The 17,748-nt window shown below is 38.1% G+C and overlaps 2 protein-coding genes across 2 annotated transcripts; both read right to left on the reverse strand.

Moving 5' to 3' along the window:
• Nucleotides 1–213: 213 nt before the first annotated feature.
• On the reverse strand, nt 214–2,963 carry npvf (neuropeptide VF precursor). The gene is made up of 3 exons (XM_039679001.2): nt 2,694–2,963; nt 777–1,147; nt 214–557 (listed from the first exon to the last, which is right to left on the reverse strand). The coding sequence occupies exons 1-3, from the start codon at nt 2,826–2,828 to the stop codon at nt 476–478; spliced, it is 588 nt and encodes a 195-aa protein (XP_039534935.2). The 5' UTR covers nt 2,829–2,963; the 3' UTR covers nt 214–475.
• Nucleotides 2,964–7,752: 4,789 nt separating this feature from the next.
• LOC148970911 (uncharacterized) lies at nt 7,753–9,590 on the reverse strand. Its single transcript, XM_089123101.1, has 2 exons — nt 8,991–9,590; nt 7,753–8,346 (listed from the first exon to the last, which is right to left on the reverse strand). Exons 1-2 carry the CDS (start codon nt 9,573–9,575, stop codon nt 7,753–7,755), a joined length of 1,179 nt encoding a protein of 392 aa, XP_088979227.1. The 5' UTR covers nt 9,576–9,590.
• Nucleotides 9,591–17,748: the final 8,158 nt, after the last annotated feature.

Genomic DNA, 17,748 nt, shown 5'->3' on the forward strand with positions numbered 1-17,748 from the left:
TCCACGTTTACATTTTGATTTAATTTAATCATGTTACCCTCTCCCCTATGGAGGAAAGGTGTTTTATATCATTATTCTTGGCGAGAGGTGTGTGCGTTTGGCAAATGCAACAATGTTGCACTGTTCCTCGGCAACCTGTAGCCAGTCATCTTGTAGAAGAGGATCAAAATGAAACATCTAATCAATGAGTCTCTTAATTATACCTCAGTCTCATTAACAATGTACTCTGAGTGCATGTGAAAGCTGAGTGTCTTTTTTAATGCAGAAACCAATGGAACAAAGATACATTTATGGGTGTTGGATTGCTTCAATATATTAAAATATTGAATTATAATTATCTGAATAAAGCTGTCACAACTATTTAGTGTTACTTATAATTTACTTTAGCAATTTACAAGCAGCAAAGTACAGATGCAAATACGTAAACGGACATTCATAAAACATCTCCCATCAGCTGTTGTTTTTACAGGGTTCATCAGTCTAAAGCAGTGTAATCTGTGTTCGTTACACTTTCTTTTGAGTCTTCTATTTCAAGCATGTAGTCATGGACTTGAGTCCTGTGAGAGAAATCAAATAAAGAAATTTGTGTTATACAGAGAAATGTGTGCTATCTATCTATCTATCTATCTATCTATCTATCTATCTATCTATCTATCTATCTATCTATCTATCTATCTATCTATCTATCTATCTATCTATCTATCTATCTATCTATCTATCTATCTACTGGTGGGTGTTGTTTAATATTTCAGTTGAGAAATATCGAGCTTCTATACCTTTCTTTTGGAAATGGGTATTCAGGTGTGCGTGTGTACAGAGTCAAGGCGCGAAAAGGGTCTAAAGCGAAGATTTTCCTCCTCCCAAACTTTTGCGTGATTGTGGCTGAGGGTGCATTCTCTGAGCGCACACACATGGTGCAGGACCGGCCGAAACGCTGAGGGAGGTTGATGGTGGACTTGGGAGCACGGTCACCTGTGCCCGCCTGCTCATCCCGCCCGAACCGAAGCGGCAGGTTGGCATGGAGGTGTGCTGGTTTTGCTATTATGGGGTGAAGTCGCAGGATGGTGGGAGAGCTCACACGACCGCTGGTTGGAGCTACATCAAGAGCGAAGTCCTCTATATTCAGACTCCGGGGAATCAAAGCATTCTTTGACAACATGAATGTAGAAGAAGAGGAAATGGTACAGTTATTGGTGTACTACACTGATGTCAATTTCAAACTATTACAGTTTTTCTCAGTCGCTTTGGTGCATTTCTCACATCACTATTTACATTTGCACAACAGTTAGTTCCACCTCCACAACATTTAGACATTTGTGCACATCATAGTAGAAGTTTCTCATTCATTCCAACAAATTGCAAATGATTTTGGACATGCATCAATTGCTTTCATACAATTCACTGCTGTTTTATAACATAATCATTTGCTTATGTCATGTCAGTCAAAATTAACTATACTTGTGAATGCTGAATAGTCATTATAAAACTAATAGTCATTATTTCATTGCTTGAGTCATTCCATACAAAAATGTTGAACTAGTTGTCAAAATCTGTCAATTACATAAATTTTACACGTTTTTTAAAATCTTTTATTTCCCTGAACATGTCTCCTAAATTGAACAATTTCTCTCAGGTGAATCTCAGCTTTCAGACAGTGAGGAACGTCTGGATGTGCATGAATGATTACAGTACTATGTATGTTGTGTGTTCAGGTCCAACATGTCCTGCAATATTGTGTACGGTTGTGCACAGCTCGACCCAAAGGGAGTTTATGTGTGTTTTACAGTAAATGTATTTGTTCTTTTGCACAATGCTGTGAACAAATTAGAATTGCAAAGACCATATGCAGTAAAAATGTGAAACATGCAGTGTCTTGTACTCAGTTACCTCACTAAATACAGTAATGTGTAACTTTACTGTATTTTTCAAATGGCTGAGCAAATATAGTATATAGTTCTGTCTTGAGCATTTTCAGGTAGTGTCACCAATATCTGACTTTTTTGCATTGGAAAAAATGTACAGAGTAAACTGTCATAATGGAAACATGACAACGCCATTTGACTATCTTGTTCATAAACAACGGTGTCAGGACTTTTCATCTTGATGACATTGACACTTTCATTGACATGAATACTTGCTTTTGAGGAGTGAGCGATCCATTTTGAGCTAAATGTGTTGAGAACGCGTTGGAACTGCATGAACTGTTGTGCAAATGTAAATAGTGATGTGAGAAATGCACTAAAGCGACTGAGAAAAACTGTATTAAGATTTTACAGTATTTGAATAAAATCTATAGGCTATTTATAAAATATTAAAAATGGGAAAAGCATAAGTTAAGAAAGCTCTAACAGTCGCTGACCCATTCCTCACATTTCTTTACACTGTAGCAAGTGAAAATATGCATTGACACCTTACAGAAATATATCTGCCTGCCCTAACCATTAAAAAAATGTTTCTTGGTGCAATCTAATCAGGTTTATTCAATTATATTAGATATGAAGACAGGCAAAAAGGCATGATGATGATAATAATAATAATCAAAATAAAAGTAATGTATTATAAATTAATATCTTTTTTTTTCATTTTACATTTCAGGAAACTATTTTGACAGTGCATTAATTTGGCAAATTGTATATTCCAAACTAATTACTAATTACTACTATTTCAAGTAAAGGAAAATATAAAGCACTTACCTCTTGAAACTGTCCCCATGTAAATCTATTAGGATCACTGTCTATTGGAAGTGGCAATCTGAGAGCAGAAACCTCACTCAGCATGAAGCTGCTCAGGATACTGAGGGCTAAAAAGACAAGAGTGAAGTAGGACATCTTACAATCAATCACTGAAGTCCACGCACATCACATGGTTTTTATACATTTTGCCATGTGCAAATAAACATACTCACAAAGACATTCCTTATAATGTACTCAGCATACTTAATAAGCACCAACCTACATTCATTCAATAATGACCTTCAAATCAAGTGATGTTGCATCTCAACGAGATCCCAATTACCACCACATTTAGATTGTGGTAAGTAAGAATAATCTGGTAAAAGATGCATGACACATGAATAAGACGTTGACATGCTGGAAATGTTTGAATGAGTTGTTGTAGGCCCCAGAGCAGTTCTCATGAATGGTCTGGCATTTTGTTCCAAAGAATATTTACTAATTGCCATCACTGACATGCAGATGTCAGTGAAAAAAAAAAATGTTTCTTTAAATATATCTCAAGCTGCACATTAATGATCATAAGCTAATTAGTTGCAAATGCGCATAGCACATAATTTTGTAGGATCTTAGCAGCATGCTCACATAATAAGAAGTTTATTCAAGTGTGCCATTAGTATGCATCTTTTAAAGTAAAAATAAGTACATGTAAGTATATACTTCGCAGAAATATACTTACTCTAAGTATATTTGGACTGTACATGTATTCAATCTTTTGATCGAGATACTTAAAAGTATGATTAAATATTCTTGGCTTGTATTTGTGTTTAATGTTTTGACTGAATAGCCTATTAAATATATTTTTCATAGTTTTACATACTTATAAACTTACATTGTTTGGTTAATAGCTGCTTTTTTTCTTTGCATGATTGTGTTTATGGGGTGCAATATTACATGTATTCGTGGTTTTTCTTTTTTTAAAAGTCTTATTTTTCATAAACTTCACCTTTATTGTAAGCTGCTCTCTCCTCTATCCTCGAACGACCGGTTGACTTCCTGATTCTATGAAACCACTCCCTCAGAAACAGGCAGTGGGCTCAGATTGGTTAGTTTGGGCTGGTGTGTGGTGATTGGCTAAACTGTCGCTCACTGTTGTCCGGAAGGTTAACGCCCATTACCTTTACAGGCGAAACTTGCATGTCATGAGCAAGGGGGTAATCCATCAGCGGGAAGTTGAAGCTGCCTCCGGGGGTCGCCATTGTAGCGGGCTATCACCTGCTGTTAGCATCCCATTGACTCCCATTCATTTTGGCGTCACTTTGACAGCGAATAACTTTACATCTGAGGCGTCCAAAGACTCCATTTGTCCATTATTTATTTCTAAAGAAACACGACAATGTATAAAAGGCTCCATTACATTGTATGTTACGTTATGGCCCCGTTGAAGCGGTTTTTGTAAAAATAGGCTAAAAATTGCGTCATAACCACAGTAGAGAAGTTACCGTATAGACAGGAGAAGCTCGCACAGCCTCGCAGGCAATCTTTTACTGTCTAAAGTCACCCCATGGCATAAATAGAAGCAAAATGACAAAATAATTAATCAGAATACTTACCAAAAGTTGCTCGAGGCCGCGTTTCGCCATCTCTGTGCACGATTAAAATTTGTCATGGCACAGCTACTAAACGATTTACCACTGTCAGTCAGTTTGCTCACGTGACATCTAAGTCGTCAAGCTCAGTTTGAGCCTGCGCAGAACGCTTGGCTATCAGGAAGTGAGTGCCCATGTTGAGCTTCAACTCTCTCCGTTGAAATCAACGGGGTCGCTGTGTCCATTTCTTTTACTGTCTATGGTCATGAGCTCCGGTCCATTCATGTAAATAATGGTGTCGAACTGCAGTATGTTTGAGGCAGAATCAGACCCAGAAAACGGCGATGAATAGATTCAACCACACATAGCTCTTACTAATTGTTTCTGAATGATTTTTTAAACTTTTTTAAACTTTATACACGTTTGTTTAACACAATAGCATCTGACTGGCAACAACAGCAACTGACTGCTAATGTTATACTCAAACAGCGTTGGCATTAGTTCACGTTCTTGATCAAATCGAAAAATAACGTCATAAAGCATATTCACATGAAAAATATCTGGCTTAAAATATTAGCACTTATACAAAATTCAGGTCCATAATGTTTGTACACGTTTGTCATAGACACAAAATAGCATAACTAGTAGCCTAGTGGCTATAAAGCTAGCGCTGGCATTTGAAAAAAATAAAACACAAGGCTACATCTGGAATTATACATGCAAATACATTTAAAAAGATTAAGTCTTAGCCTACTTACAGGTTGTGGCCCAACAACTGCTGCCTCTGGTTTTAAAGTTGGAACTGCTTCATGTTTTAGTAACAGTTTCTTGTTGAATCCGGCATTGAACTCGTGGAGATTCTGGAAGCTGTCTTTCGTAAATGCGCAGCACAGAGAGCTAAATTACGATCGTCATTTTCAGGAACATAGTCAAACATAAATTGTATCCATTGTTGACGAAGTACAGCGTCCGTGGGAAGCTCGAACACAGCAGACCTGCAAATGTGTGGGTTAGTGACGACTAAAACCCAGCTGTAGTCCCAATCGAGTCATTTTTGTAGGCAATATACTTCCTGATTTTTAAAAGACGACATCTCTGCTTACACTGAACTTTCAGCGCTGCAACTTTGCAGATACTGTTCATGCACCAACAGCAACATTACACACTAATCATCGCAATTACCCCCCCCCCCCTCTTTAAAAAAGTAAATAGCAAACTACTAGTATATCAGCCCGTTCTCATCCCTAGGTGTCACCTGACTGACCAGGGTTTCTGCAGGTATCTTCAAATGAAATTTAATGCCTTTTTAATGCCTTTTTAATGCCATTTTTAAAAAAAATAATGCCATACACGACCCATGACCAACCACGGATATTTTATATATATATATATATATACACACAATTGTTTTTGTTTTTTTAAATAGACATGTCCCAAATTCTGAATAGCAACCATTTAGTTTGACGATGATACAATGATGAATCTATATCATTCTGAACTGAATTAGAAATGGCTCTTAAAACTGCTAAAAATGTCTATTTTATTTGGAGATATTTCAAAATTCGCAGGAACTCTACTTCTTTAAGTTGAGAGCCACAATTATTCAAAAAGCTTGCTTTTGTAAAAGAGTGTGCAAAACAACAAACCAGTAACTTTAACCAAAAACAAAAGTGCAATTATAACAAAATGTAAGCTCACTGCCACCTTAAGAGTTCAAAAACAGAATTATTTTATTTATAATTATTTTATAATCACAAAAACAGCTCTTCAATATGCTCAACTTTTTAAATGCTGAAACAATGTATTCAAAGTACATACATGTATGCAAGAGCTATAGAAATTGCATATAGAATTTACTGTGTAAACAAGTTAATTATGGCATGTGCCTTAATTTAGTCGATTTTAGTTCCAACTCTGACTCAACATTTTTTAATTCATCGCACTTTTCCTTGAATCTCCTCCTTAGAGTATTAGATTTTGTAATCATTTGAGCCATTAGTGCATTAGATTTGCCCTCAGCCTGCTCAGCTAGTTGATCAGCGTCCTTCTGAAGGCTGGCGCACACCACTGTCAACACCCCTCTTTTCTTTTTCAGTTCTTCCAGCTCATCTTCCAAAGCTTTTCTCTTTAATCCACGCATGGCACCCTCTCTCTTCCTCCTCTCCTCATCAAGGTAGATCCTGTATCTGGTCCTGGCGGAGGCTACAGAAGCCAGTAGTTCCTTTGTGAGGGGCACTTTGAGAACCCCCCCTAAAGCACGTACTTGGTCACAGACAAGTCTCTGGGCCTCAACAGTTTCTTCCTTTATGTTGCATGTCTCTACTTCCTTGTTCACGGAGAAGCCTCTCTCTACCGTAGCTTGCCCATGAGACAACAGCAGGAGGCGTTGAAGGAAACTTCGAAGCTCAGGATAAGATGCGTTGAGAGTTTGGTGAAGGAATGCATCAAGTCGTTGCTCCATGGGTTTGAAAGAGAGGAACTCCTCACTTTTCCCATGCAGAGAGAGAAAGCTATCAAACTGTTGCAAAACAGCATCACCTGCAATGGACAAACACAAATAATGAATCACATTAATGTAAATGGATGGTTATTTATATATACCTGGTACAGGATATTGATGTAAATATATTTATTTAATCTGAGTTTGAACATGAGAGGAAGACTAATGCATATAAAATATGTAACATGTATTTATTTACAAACTTAAAGTAATCTTCTAAATGTTCTTAAGATAAAAGTACTGAGAAGCATACAACGCTGTGTGAAACCTTTATTTCCCTATAATATTCCTACCAGCTGAAACTCCTCCTGTCAACTGCTTGTCCTGCAGAAATCTTTGAACTAGAGACTTCATCTTTCCCTTGCACCATTCTGGGTCTCTGCTCATGATGGAGGGGTCTAAGCATGCTATCTGCCTGACAGTGGGGTATTTCAAAGGGCTCTTTTCTTGCATTTTCTTAACGATTCTGGAGAGGCACGTTATGCAGTCCCTTCTAAATTCAAGGACAGTGAGGTCACCTACTCTGTTGCTTGATTTGCTCTGAAGAGCCTATCAAGGAGGGATAGCACACACACATCATGTTAGATCATGATATAATAATATATAAGGTATTAATGCAGTGTACTTTAAAGTTTATGTATACATATGAAACAGTAACAATGCATTACCTTAATGACAGAGTCAGCACCCAATCCAATGTCAGTGAGGCTTGCACTGACCCAGTTCTTCTGGTCATCAATGTCAAGTTTGGTCAGTTTAAAGGGAGTAATGTCCTGGAGTAGCTCCCTTTTGATGAAACGTCTCACCAGACTCTACAAAAAGGAAAAACAAATTTGTCTAATTATTTAGCATCCTGTTAACCAGCTTTTTTATTTAATTCTTTACTTTTCAAGAATTAATTAATTACTATTCAAGAAGAGTTATTCAATGTGGTATACCCACTTCAAAAGTAATCATGAAACAAAAAATAGCCATTGAAAAAAAGCTGAAATTAGATTATTACCATCATTAACTCTGTCAAGTCTCTGCACAGAAATGGCAAGACTGGCTCATCAGTCTGGTATTTCTTCAAGAATGGACAAAACGTTCTGGATAACGCCAAGAAAAACTGAAGTTTGGCTAAAATCAGGGGATCTTTACTTGCTGCTTCAATGGTATCAAATGAAGAGGTTCCAGGGTTTGGTAGTTCTTTTCTACGGACTGCTTCCACATATTCTTTCAGCTTTGGCCATACCTCAATGGCTCTCTCTGCAACAGGCAGATTTTCCACCCATCGGTGTCCACAGAATGAGAGCGGAAAAAGAGATGAGCCAGTGAGTTTTGTATAATCTTCCCTTCTTGCAGGGACATTGTGAAAAACAAAGTGCATTGCTCTCAGAAGTTTGTCAATATTCCATGTGGAAAAGCCAGTCTTGAATGAGTTGTGTACTGTGTGCAGTCCACAGCTCCCGACCGAAATTAGCTGCCGACCTCCATGTAGTTCACCATGTTCTTGCTGGAGATTATTGAGGAACTTTAAGTTCACGTTGGGCCCATCCATACTGATGGAAAGGAGATGTTTCAGGTCTAGAAGGTGCACAGATTTCTGAGAACAGAAATAAATAAATTATGAGTCACCAACAAAAAATGCTGAAAAGATGTTAGACATTATATTGTTATTTGCTTCAATAAAAAATTGATTGGAATTGAAAAATTGAAATAATTTTTTTTTATTTATTACTTGGACAACACTTACAAAAAATACAGCAAAAACAACTAGCCTAACTTAAAATAATTGCAAACATAATTACATTATAGACAATAAACATTCAATAATAATATAAACACAAATAAATAAAACTGAATAAACTGAACAAAAATGCAAATTAAAAAAAAGTGTTTCAAGGTCTTATAGGTTTGGAATGACATTAGGGTGAGTAATTAACGACTCATTTTGGGTGAACTAACCCTGTAGAGGTCATTATCTAAACTCCTAAACTTTTTACATATGGAGAACAAGTTATTCTGAGGAAACATGATTAATTTAATGGATTTCTGATGCTCTGTGCAGCAAATAATAAACCATCAAATAATAAAAAAAACAGCAAATAATAAACCATCAGACAACTGACAAAATTGAGGGTGCAATACTAAGGTTGTCCACTAGATGGTGGATAAGAAGCCTAATCTTTTTCCTTTTGGGTTTCAGTTATAATTACATAAATGCATGGATAAAAGAACTATACTTACTTTGAAATGGTGTAGTAGATCTTCACTCGTTGAATGTCCCATGAACTCTGATCCCAGATAACGCGACTGGACACAACCAGCTTCCCAAAATCGAACATGGACATCTAGTTGTTTATTTCTTGTTGATTGATTTAAACTCTCATCAAACATCAGCACAAACGGTCCTGCATTGTTAACTGCTGTAATCAATTGGTTTTTGAAATATGGGGCAAGTCCAAATTTTAACATATAGCTGGTTTTGTCCTTGCCACAAGAGAAAGACTTGGCGATTTCAGAATCAGGAAACATTGCCTGGAACAACTCAGAAACTCCCTCATTGGACGCGTAAGAGTGGTGATGGACCGTGGTGTTCAGACACCACAGCACCTCCGCCTGCAAAGTCGCATTCGAGCCAAACGCAGATCGAAGGTCGCTCGATTTTGCTCCACAAACGTTGGTGACTACAGCACCTGTTGTCGTCGTAACGTTACTTGTAGATTTGTCGGTCACTCCAAAGTAATTAGGCATCGTTGTTTGCTGTTTGACTCTTACCGCCGATTTGTGGCCGTCGCACTGCATGTGTGATTTTACGGCGCCGACGCCCATTGTCCCCAACTTAAATCCTTTTTTGCAAACGCGGCAAAATCCTTCATAATGTTTCCCAGCAACGGGCTGCAACCATGTCTTAAAATCTTCATTTTCCAGCCACTTCTGCTGAAATTTGCACTTTCCCATCTTTCGTACTTTCAGACCTGTCCACTACTGTGCAAAATGCCCGCGTCACCTCTGAATCACGGCAATTCTGCTCCGGCCGGAAGCAATTACCAAAATGGTTCCGCGTGTTTAGCATACTAACGTACATATTTTGCTACAAATTATTAATTATGAAGGCTATATTCAAATAAATTTGTATAACATTCTCTTCAAAACTATAAAAAAATTTAATGCCTGTAAGAATCAAATTTAATGCTTTTTAATGCCTTTTAAGGCCTTAATTTTCGTAAAATCCATTTAATGACTTTTAATGCTTTTTAATGCCCCGCGGAAACCCTGCTGACGCTTTTGACCATGCGTCTAAATCCGACGCACATGGCACCCTTTAGCGTCAATATGAGACGGGCCTCCTAGTGGTCTAACCCTAACCCCACCCCAGACCTAAACCTACCCGCGTCACCTGACTGATGCTAAAGGTTGCCATGTGCGTCGGATTTAGATGCATGGTCAAAAGCAGATGACACCCTAGGATAAACGTCATCTAACTGACGCTAAAGGTTGCCACGTGCGCCGGATTTAGACGCATGGTCAAAAGTGTCAGTTAGATGATGCCCTAGGATGAGAATGCGTTAGTATATTTATAAGTTCAGATGTACAGATGCAGTAAAAATGAGAAAAATATAGTTTTGGAATAGTTGTGCACTTAAAGTTTATAGTACACTTAAACATATTTTTATGTATGCTAAAAGTGGGCCAATTTAGTCTCAAGCAGTATTGAAATAGTACACTTACAAGTTTACGACTTGTACATTGACATTAGTATACTTAAGTATACTTAAAAATAAAATTAACAATTACTCAAGTATACTTCATAAAATTAAAGATTTGTCGTAAGGGTTAATGCATCATACAGTAATATAAAGTACAATAAATTAGGTATTTGATGATTTGGAACCATTAATGTCAATATTCTGAGAGAAGTTTTTCTTTTGTATTTTTTAAAATGATAGATTTTCTTTCCCTCTTAATTTGTAGCAGTTGCTTCAATTTGCTATACGGATATATAATACAAACATTTTGCCAAAGTGTTTTTAATTAATACATTTTAAACTGAATTTGTCTATTATTGTTATTATCTGAAATCCATCAATTAGACAGCTTTTCTGGGGAGCTCACTACACACCTAACCCAACAGGGGGCAGTGCAACATTATACAGTTTTTTTACAATCACTTTGTTATTATATTCATGATGTCATTTTCAAAACTCTAGACACAAAACTTACAACCAATGATCAAAATGCACATTTTTCAAAGCTCTAACCATTTTCTCAAATGCTTGGATACAATACACATACAACTTAGGTCATTTGTTCATTCAACAAAAATCATCTGTTCAATATGACACAACATCAAAGTACGACTATTTCAAAAGGCAACACATTATATTTCAAATGAGTGTTTATTCATTTCCTTACAATGATCTGACAATCAATTGATACAACTGCTCAAAATGATAACTGTCGTAGCACTCTTACAGTAATGCATAGACACACAATCTTCAATGTTCACAGTAATCATGAACGTTTCAAGATAACAAGATTCATTATCACCAATTAGCGTGGAGCATGAACCGATTAGACCACAATTAGACCATTGATGTAGCCTAATATTTTATATTTTTACTTTGATTCCAATGTTGTGATCGTATAATGTAGGCTAGTGTTTTGCATCAATATATTACACACTTTGTTCAATGATTCAACTATGTGTGTATTCTCTCTACTACTGAAGTGCTTTTACACAGATGTATTTACTGTGCCATAATGAAACACGGATCACCTATTTTTTTCTACAGTATTTAATGATCGTACAAACAATGACACAGTGTTACGTGAGTTTTATAATTAAATGTAATTTTTCATATTTACATAAATAAGTTATTAAAAGCAAATAAGTTATTGTAACAAATTAAAAGGGGAAAAAGTCAGTTACACTAATACAGTAATATAATAATATTGCAAATTATTATTATGTGGGGTATGACAAACTATCCTTACTATAGCCTGTGGGGAAAATGCTGTTTTCAGGAAGTAGCCTAAGCTTTATTTGTTTATAACTCTCAAATTATATAAAAACATTTACCAACGCATCCAGTGGCTTTGTTTTTCACCTCAATGTGTCATTCATCAGCTAATAAAGTTAAATTGAAGTTACTATTGATTTTTATAGTGATTTAAAAATAATAATGTGGTTGTTTTATTTAGATGGTTAGAGGATGTAAGCCAAAATGTCTTCAGCTAACCAGTCTGTCCCATTGTATTTGTTCCAATTCTGTCAGCTCCAGCCGATCAAAGACCTGAACAAACATCCACCCTTTACACTCAGACAAGAAGTGTAGATCCCTACTACACAACCTTAGGGTCGTCCAATCAGATGTCTGCCGAGGTCAGCATGTTTCGTCCAATTGGGAATGAAGCGGAAGGCTCTGATGAAGGATCAGGAAGCCAAGAAAATGGCCCCTAATGACAGAGGAGGGGTGTGTTTTCGCACATGTGTGTTTTTTACGCACATGCTATATGTGATTGCTTTATCTGACATTTCCTTCTGTAGCTTTGAACTTCAGGCCTCTGCAATCATGCAGGAGTGCAAGGGACATAAGGAACATAAAAACCAAAGGGACAAGGGTATAAGAGAGAGCGAGAGAGCGATGTTGTGACTCCGCCCACATGGGGTCTTGAACTTTGATCGCTAGTCTCCTCTCTCTGCAGATTCCTAAGATTTGGTTAATGGCAGTGATGGGGTCGAGGCCTGGATGATGGCTGGAGAAAAGTGCAGTCAGTGTGGGAGGATGACCTTTCACCGTTCTACGAAACTGAACTATGACCTCTAAGCTTTGCCTGACAGGGACAGCCTGAGCAACCCCTGCTGTTAAAACTGGACACGGCTTACAATGTTTTTTGCAATATAGTACACACACACACACACACACGGAATAATATTATTCTAGATAACTTTTCCGTATGTTGTTTAGTTTTAGGGCACATTTTTTTTGTATACTGTTAATTGTATATAAAGGCATAAAAAGAACGGTGTCTGGGAAAATATGATTACAAGAATGTGAGGCAAAAGTGGAGGGGATAACGCAGGGCCATTCAAGGCAACCGATACTTGATTAAAGTGCAGTTTGTCAGACAAACACAAGGCTGAGAATAAGCAGTATCAAGCAACCCAGACGTGCACATCATACACATTCATGCCATTTCCAGCAGACTGTATAAAAACAAGTGAGAGACAGACTGTGAGAGACACTTGACAATGGAGACGGAAACTATCCATGAACTTGAGCTGTAATTAAAACAGGCTGACTGATGACAGACAGAGCAGTTGCGAAACACATCACATCCTAAAGATTCGAATGTCTGTTTAAGACCATTCAATAACCTTATAATATCATATTGGCCAACTTTAAAATAATGCTAATAAAGAATTTTAATTTAATTAACTTTTTATTACATTAACTTGACTTATTTGTTTCAGTGTAAGCCTATTTGAATGCTGAGTGCCTTTACATGAGATATTTGTTCATATTTGATAAAAATTGTAATATAGGATTGTATTTACTGTAAAGGTACAATATGCAAGATTGTTTCGCCACCAGTGGTCGCTAACCTCTTACGATAACAAAAGCGTATGTTAATGACGTATATTCTGCATTAAGCATAATTATGGATCTTGTCGTCAAGCTGATGGATCTTTTATGGATGAGTGAATACATTGATGTTTTTAACATGACTGTGGTATGAAGCAGGGCGCGGTTGCTTGACGTATACCAGCGCCACACACAACACGAGTCCCGCGGATATAAAGGAATAAGGACATTGAATTCTACAGAACTACATGCTGAATTACTCACACAGGTCAGTTCATTAGAGGAATTAAACTTGAAGTAACGCAGCGCTACTTCACTTGCCCTAACAGCTTCACTATCACACTAAACGGCTTTTGTGTGTGTTGAATGTTGTTAGTTAGGTTGTTTGTTGGCTGTATGAGACTAAGTTAGATCAACATTAGAATACAGATCCGATTCTAACTTTTCTTCATATTGAACTACATTGCATTGATTAGTTTTATATACATTGATTTGCTCACCTGTTTGCTCAAGTAACATGCAACACATGTTACGCGTCTCTGTCAAGTCGAAGTCAATCGTGGACGTGGAGCTCTCGGCATCTCGAAAGATTTTGATCTTCGTTTTAGTCCTCTTTTTGTCTCAAAGTCTGCTTGCCATTGTTCATAATGTTTGAACAAAACCCTGCTAGGGACGCTCATGCTGTTGAGCATGCATAACGGGCATTACCGACCCAGTTGTCCACGTCCGTCGCCATGGTTACTATAGCAGTAACCTGGCGGAAACCGGGGGTAACGCGTATATGACGTCATTGACTGGCGACTCCTCACTCCTGCTCACACCCCGTTTCCTTGGTTAAAAATCGCAATTTTCTCACGATTTTTACAAATAGTTGGAAACATTTGGGATTTTTGGATATTTTACTGCAAAAATATGCTTATTGTACCTTTCATTATGTATAATAGGTTAATTATTATTTAGCACATGATTTATTTGTTTCAAATATTTTACTGCTGTGCCTTTACATGAGAGGAGGTAAGGAAAAACAGCTAAATCCTCGTTCCCATTCTTTCTCCCACACACACATCATTTTTGAGGTACGTCTGCACTCAAGTCTCTAATTCTCTGATCTCCTAAATTTCAAACACTAAGTCTCCACTGTTATTATTACATTTTGTTCGTGACAGCCAGACTTTCCAATCCTACATGCTCTACACCAGTAGACCAGACCTTTAAATCAAATCCCTGTAGAAGTATGTGTTTGCTAGGGCTGTGCAGTCAACTGTCTATGGCATTTTCCCACTGTGTAGTGATAACATCAAGGCGTTGAAAGGCACAATCTCAACTGCTGGCACCTGCCAAATGCTTGAACGAAAACCGCTCTGCTATGTGTTGAAAATAATTGGGACTGAGTGAGAAAAAGGATCTGAATAATAAACAGCTGAGACAAAAACTCTAATGCCGATTGACATTTTAAATCGGCTTAGACAAATAAAAATCAGTGAAAGAAACTCTTGCTTGATTGAAATTTTATGGATGGGTTGAGCAACCAATAGACATATACAGAATGTAAACCATGAAATGTCTGGTTAGGTCCCTTTAGGCTCAATTGGGTTTAAACCAGTGAGTGATATTGCAATGTTTTTTTCCTGTTTCAATTAGTCGGTGTTCATGTGAAAGTAGCTGTTGTTGTTTCTCAGTCTACAAAATACGAAATGTTATTGCCACAAACATTTATCTACTCTAGATTATCAGGCTGTCAATCATCCTGGCAATTTAGAACATCTGGAGCTGACTAGGAGATGAAAGTTTAGCAGATCTCGTAAAAGTAAGACAAATGGTCCATATGCATGCATTATCACCATCAATCATAAGCACATTACTTGCAACAGAAAACAAATGTGAGAAACGGTTGGCACAAAGAAATAATGTGGTTTTGAAAGAAATGTTAAATGTACAATAAGGTCTAACTTTAATTAAGGCAACTAACATGTTAAAGAATCAAACCTTTTTGTAAACTGTTACTGAAATGTTTATTTGTAATTGGCTAATGTAAGTGTCTCTAAGTTCTTTTGTGTTTCACCTCAGCTTCCAATAGCATAAATAGTTGGATTATTTGGATCTTGAGTTGGATTAGAACAACTAAATTTCCTTTCTTTCAGAGTAAGTCTTTGTCAAAATCCACTGAAATCCAGGGAGGAAAATCCATATCCAAAAGCATAATATATTTGTTGCCATGCATGCCATTAATTTACACTAGTTTAAAACAAACAAATAAGAAGTCAGAGAGATCACACAAAGCAACATGTATACAGAACATTTATTGTGCTGGAGAATCACATAACAAAACACTGGGGACTTAGAAGTCATGTGAGTGTGTGCATTTAAGTGGGAAGGAGAGAAATAAGCAAGAGACAGATAGAGAGAACGAATGAGAGAGAAAGAGCGGGAGGGATTTAGTTGCTGACAGGTATGACTGATGATATGTTGGGTCTACAGGCTGAAAGAGTAGATGGTATCAAGGAAAGTCAAGATTAAATCAGCCGGAACACACACACACACACACACACACACACACACACACACACACACACACACACACACACACACACACACACACACACACACACACACTTTCCATTTACCGTCGTTGACTGCTTCACTTTAATGTTGACTGTATCTCATTACATATCAAACATGCAAGATACCAAAGACTCATAGATTACATTCAGGTAAGCTAGGAGGGCGTTCATTAATAATGTGCTATTTCTTTACCTACATGGTCATCACACAAGCACACACATACAATTTTCCCAACAGACTCGTTAGACTTCTCACGCTTTCTACTAATTGGTCATTTTGAACACTGATGTCATTGTGCAAAAAATTGAGGTCACAATGATTGGTCTCTGAGAGAGGGCAAGAGAGACAGACAGGATGAGAGAGAGAGAGATAGAGGGAGAGAGGGGGGGGGGAGAAAGAGAGAGAGAGAGAGAAAGAGAGAGAGAGAGAAACAAAGAGGGCAGGGAATAAGAGAAAAAAGCAGCCAATTAAAGACACAAGAGAAAAGAAGAGAACCAGACTTAGGACAAAGAAAGCATACTCGGTTACTAACATATCCTCGGTTCTCTCTAGAAGAGCGAACGAGTACTGCGTAATACCTTAGGCTAGGGATAAAAAAACCTCTTTTCCACAAGATACTGAAGCCAAAAATGATCCTTAATTTTGAATTAATGTAAAAGCGCAACGCGTTCTCATCCCAAAGCGCCATATAGGACGCTTTTGCAAAAGCGTAAATATCCAACGCACATGGCACCCTTTAACGTCTAATGAGACGCTTCGGTTAGGGTTAAGTTTAGGTAAGGTGTAGGGTAAGGGTTAGACCACTAGGGGGCGCCTTCTGCCCAAATATATCTGCGTCCCATTTCACGTTAAAGGGTGCCATGTGCGTTGGATATTTACGCTTTTGCAAAAGCGTCCTATATGGCGCTTTGGGATGAGAACGGGCTCAAAAGCGTTGCGGCAGCATGCAGACATAGGCAAGATGGTTTGTGTGTCTATTGGCTGTCCTGCGGCAACTGCAGCAGCCTATCGAGAGACGCCCTTGGTGCCATCAGATCCAATGGGGGCGCTTTTCACCCACTATGTCACGTCCCGCCAAGACGGCTCGATGGGCTGATAACATACTGAGAACATACTTAAGAGGTTCTCTCATACTGTGTAATATCATAGGCTAAGGGAACACAATGTAAAACACTGTGCGTGCTGGGATCCAACACCAAGGGCAGGTACCCGGGGCTCATATAGTGCATAAAGCAACAAAGAGTCTGAGAAGAGAGGCAAGAAGCATCATTCCCAATAAGTTAGTGTACTAAGGTAGCTAATCACACAAGCAGTGTTCCACACAGTCAGGGTGAAATATTCGGCCTGAACTGGGTAACGGTATGGGTCTTACTTCTTACTTACGGTGCTCAAAAAAAACAAAAACAAAACGAGCGGTGCTCAAGTGTTTTCAGTATTCTGAGCCGAAGCAACGGAGCAGACAGTACTGATCTTTAGACTGAAAGTAGTTTAGCCTGTAAGGCGGGAACCTCTAGGTTACAAAACCTTATAAATGTAGACGGCGAGCCCCAGCCTGCCACCATACAGATATCCTCCAAGGTAATCCCGCTAGACCAAGCCCATGATAAGGCCATGCCTCTTGTGGAGTGCCCTCTGGCACCCAAAGGACACTGCAAGCCTTTAGAAGTGGACGCTAGCGCCATGGCATCAACTATCCATCTGGATCGATGTTTCCATGTGGCTTAGTATCTTAGTACGTCCACTGAATGAAATGAAGAGCTGCTCAGTCTGTCTGAAAACAGACGAGTGAGGAACATAAGCTCTTGATGGCCTGACTGGGCAAAGGAAGCCCCCGTCCTTTTCCTCGTTGTAAA

This window comes from Pimephales promelas, chromosome 18, assembly GCF_988280905.1.
Source record: "Pimephales promelas chromosome 18, fPimPro1.hap1.1, whole genome shotgun sequence".
Taxonomy (NCBI): Eukaryota; Metazoa; Chordata; class Actinopteri; order Cypriniformes; family Leuciscidae; genus Pimephales; species Pimephales promelas.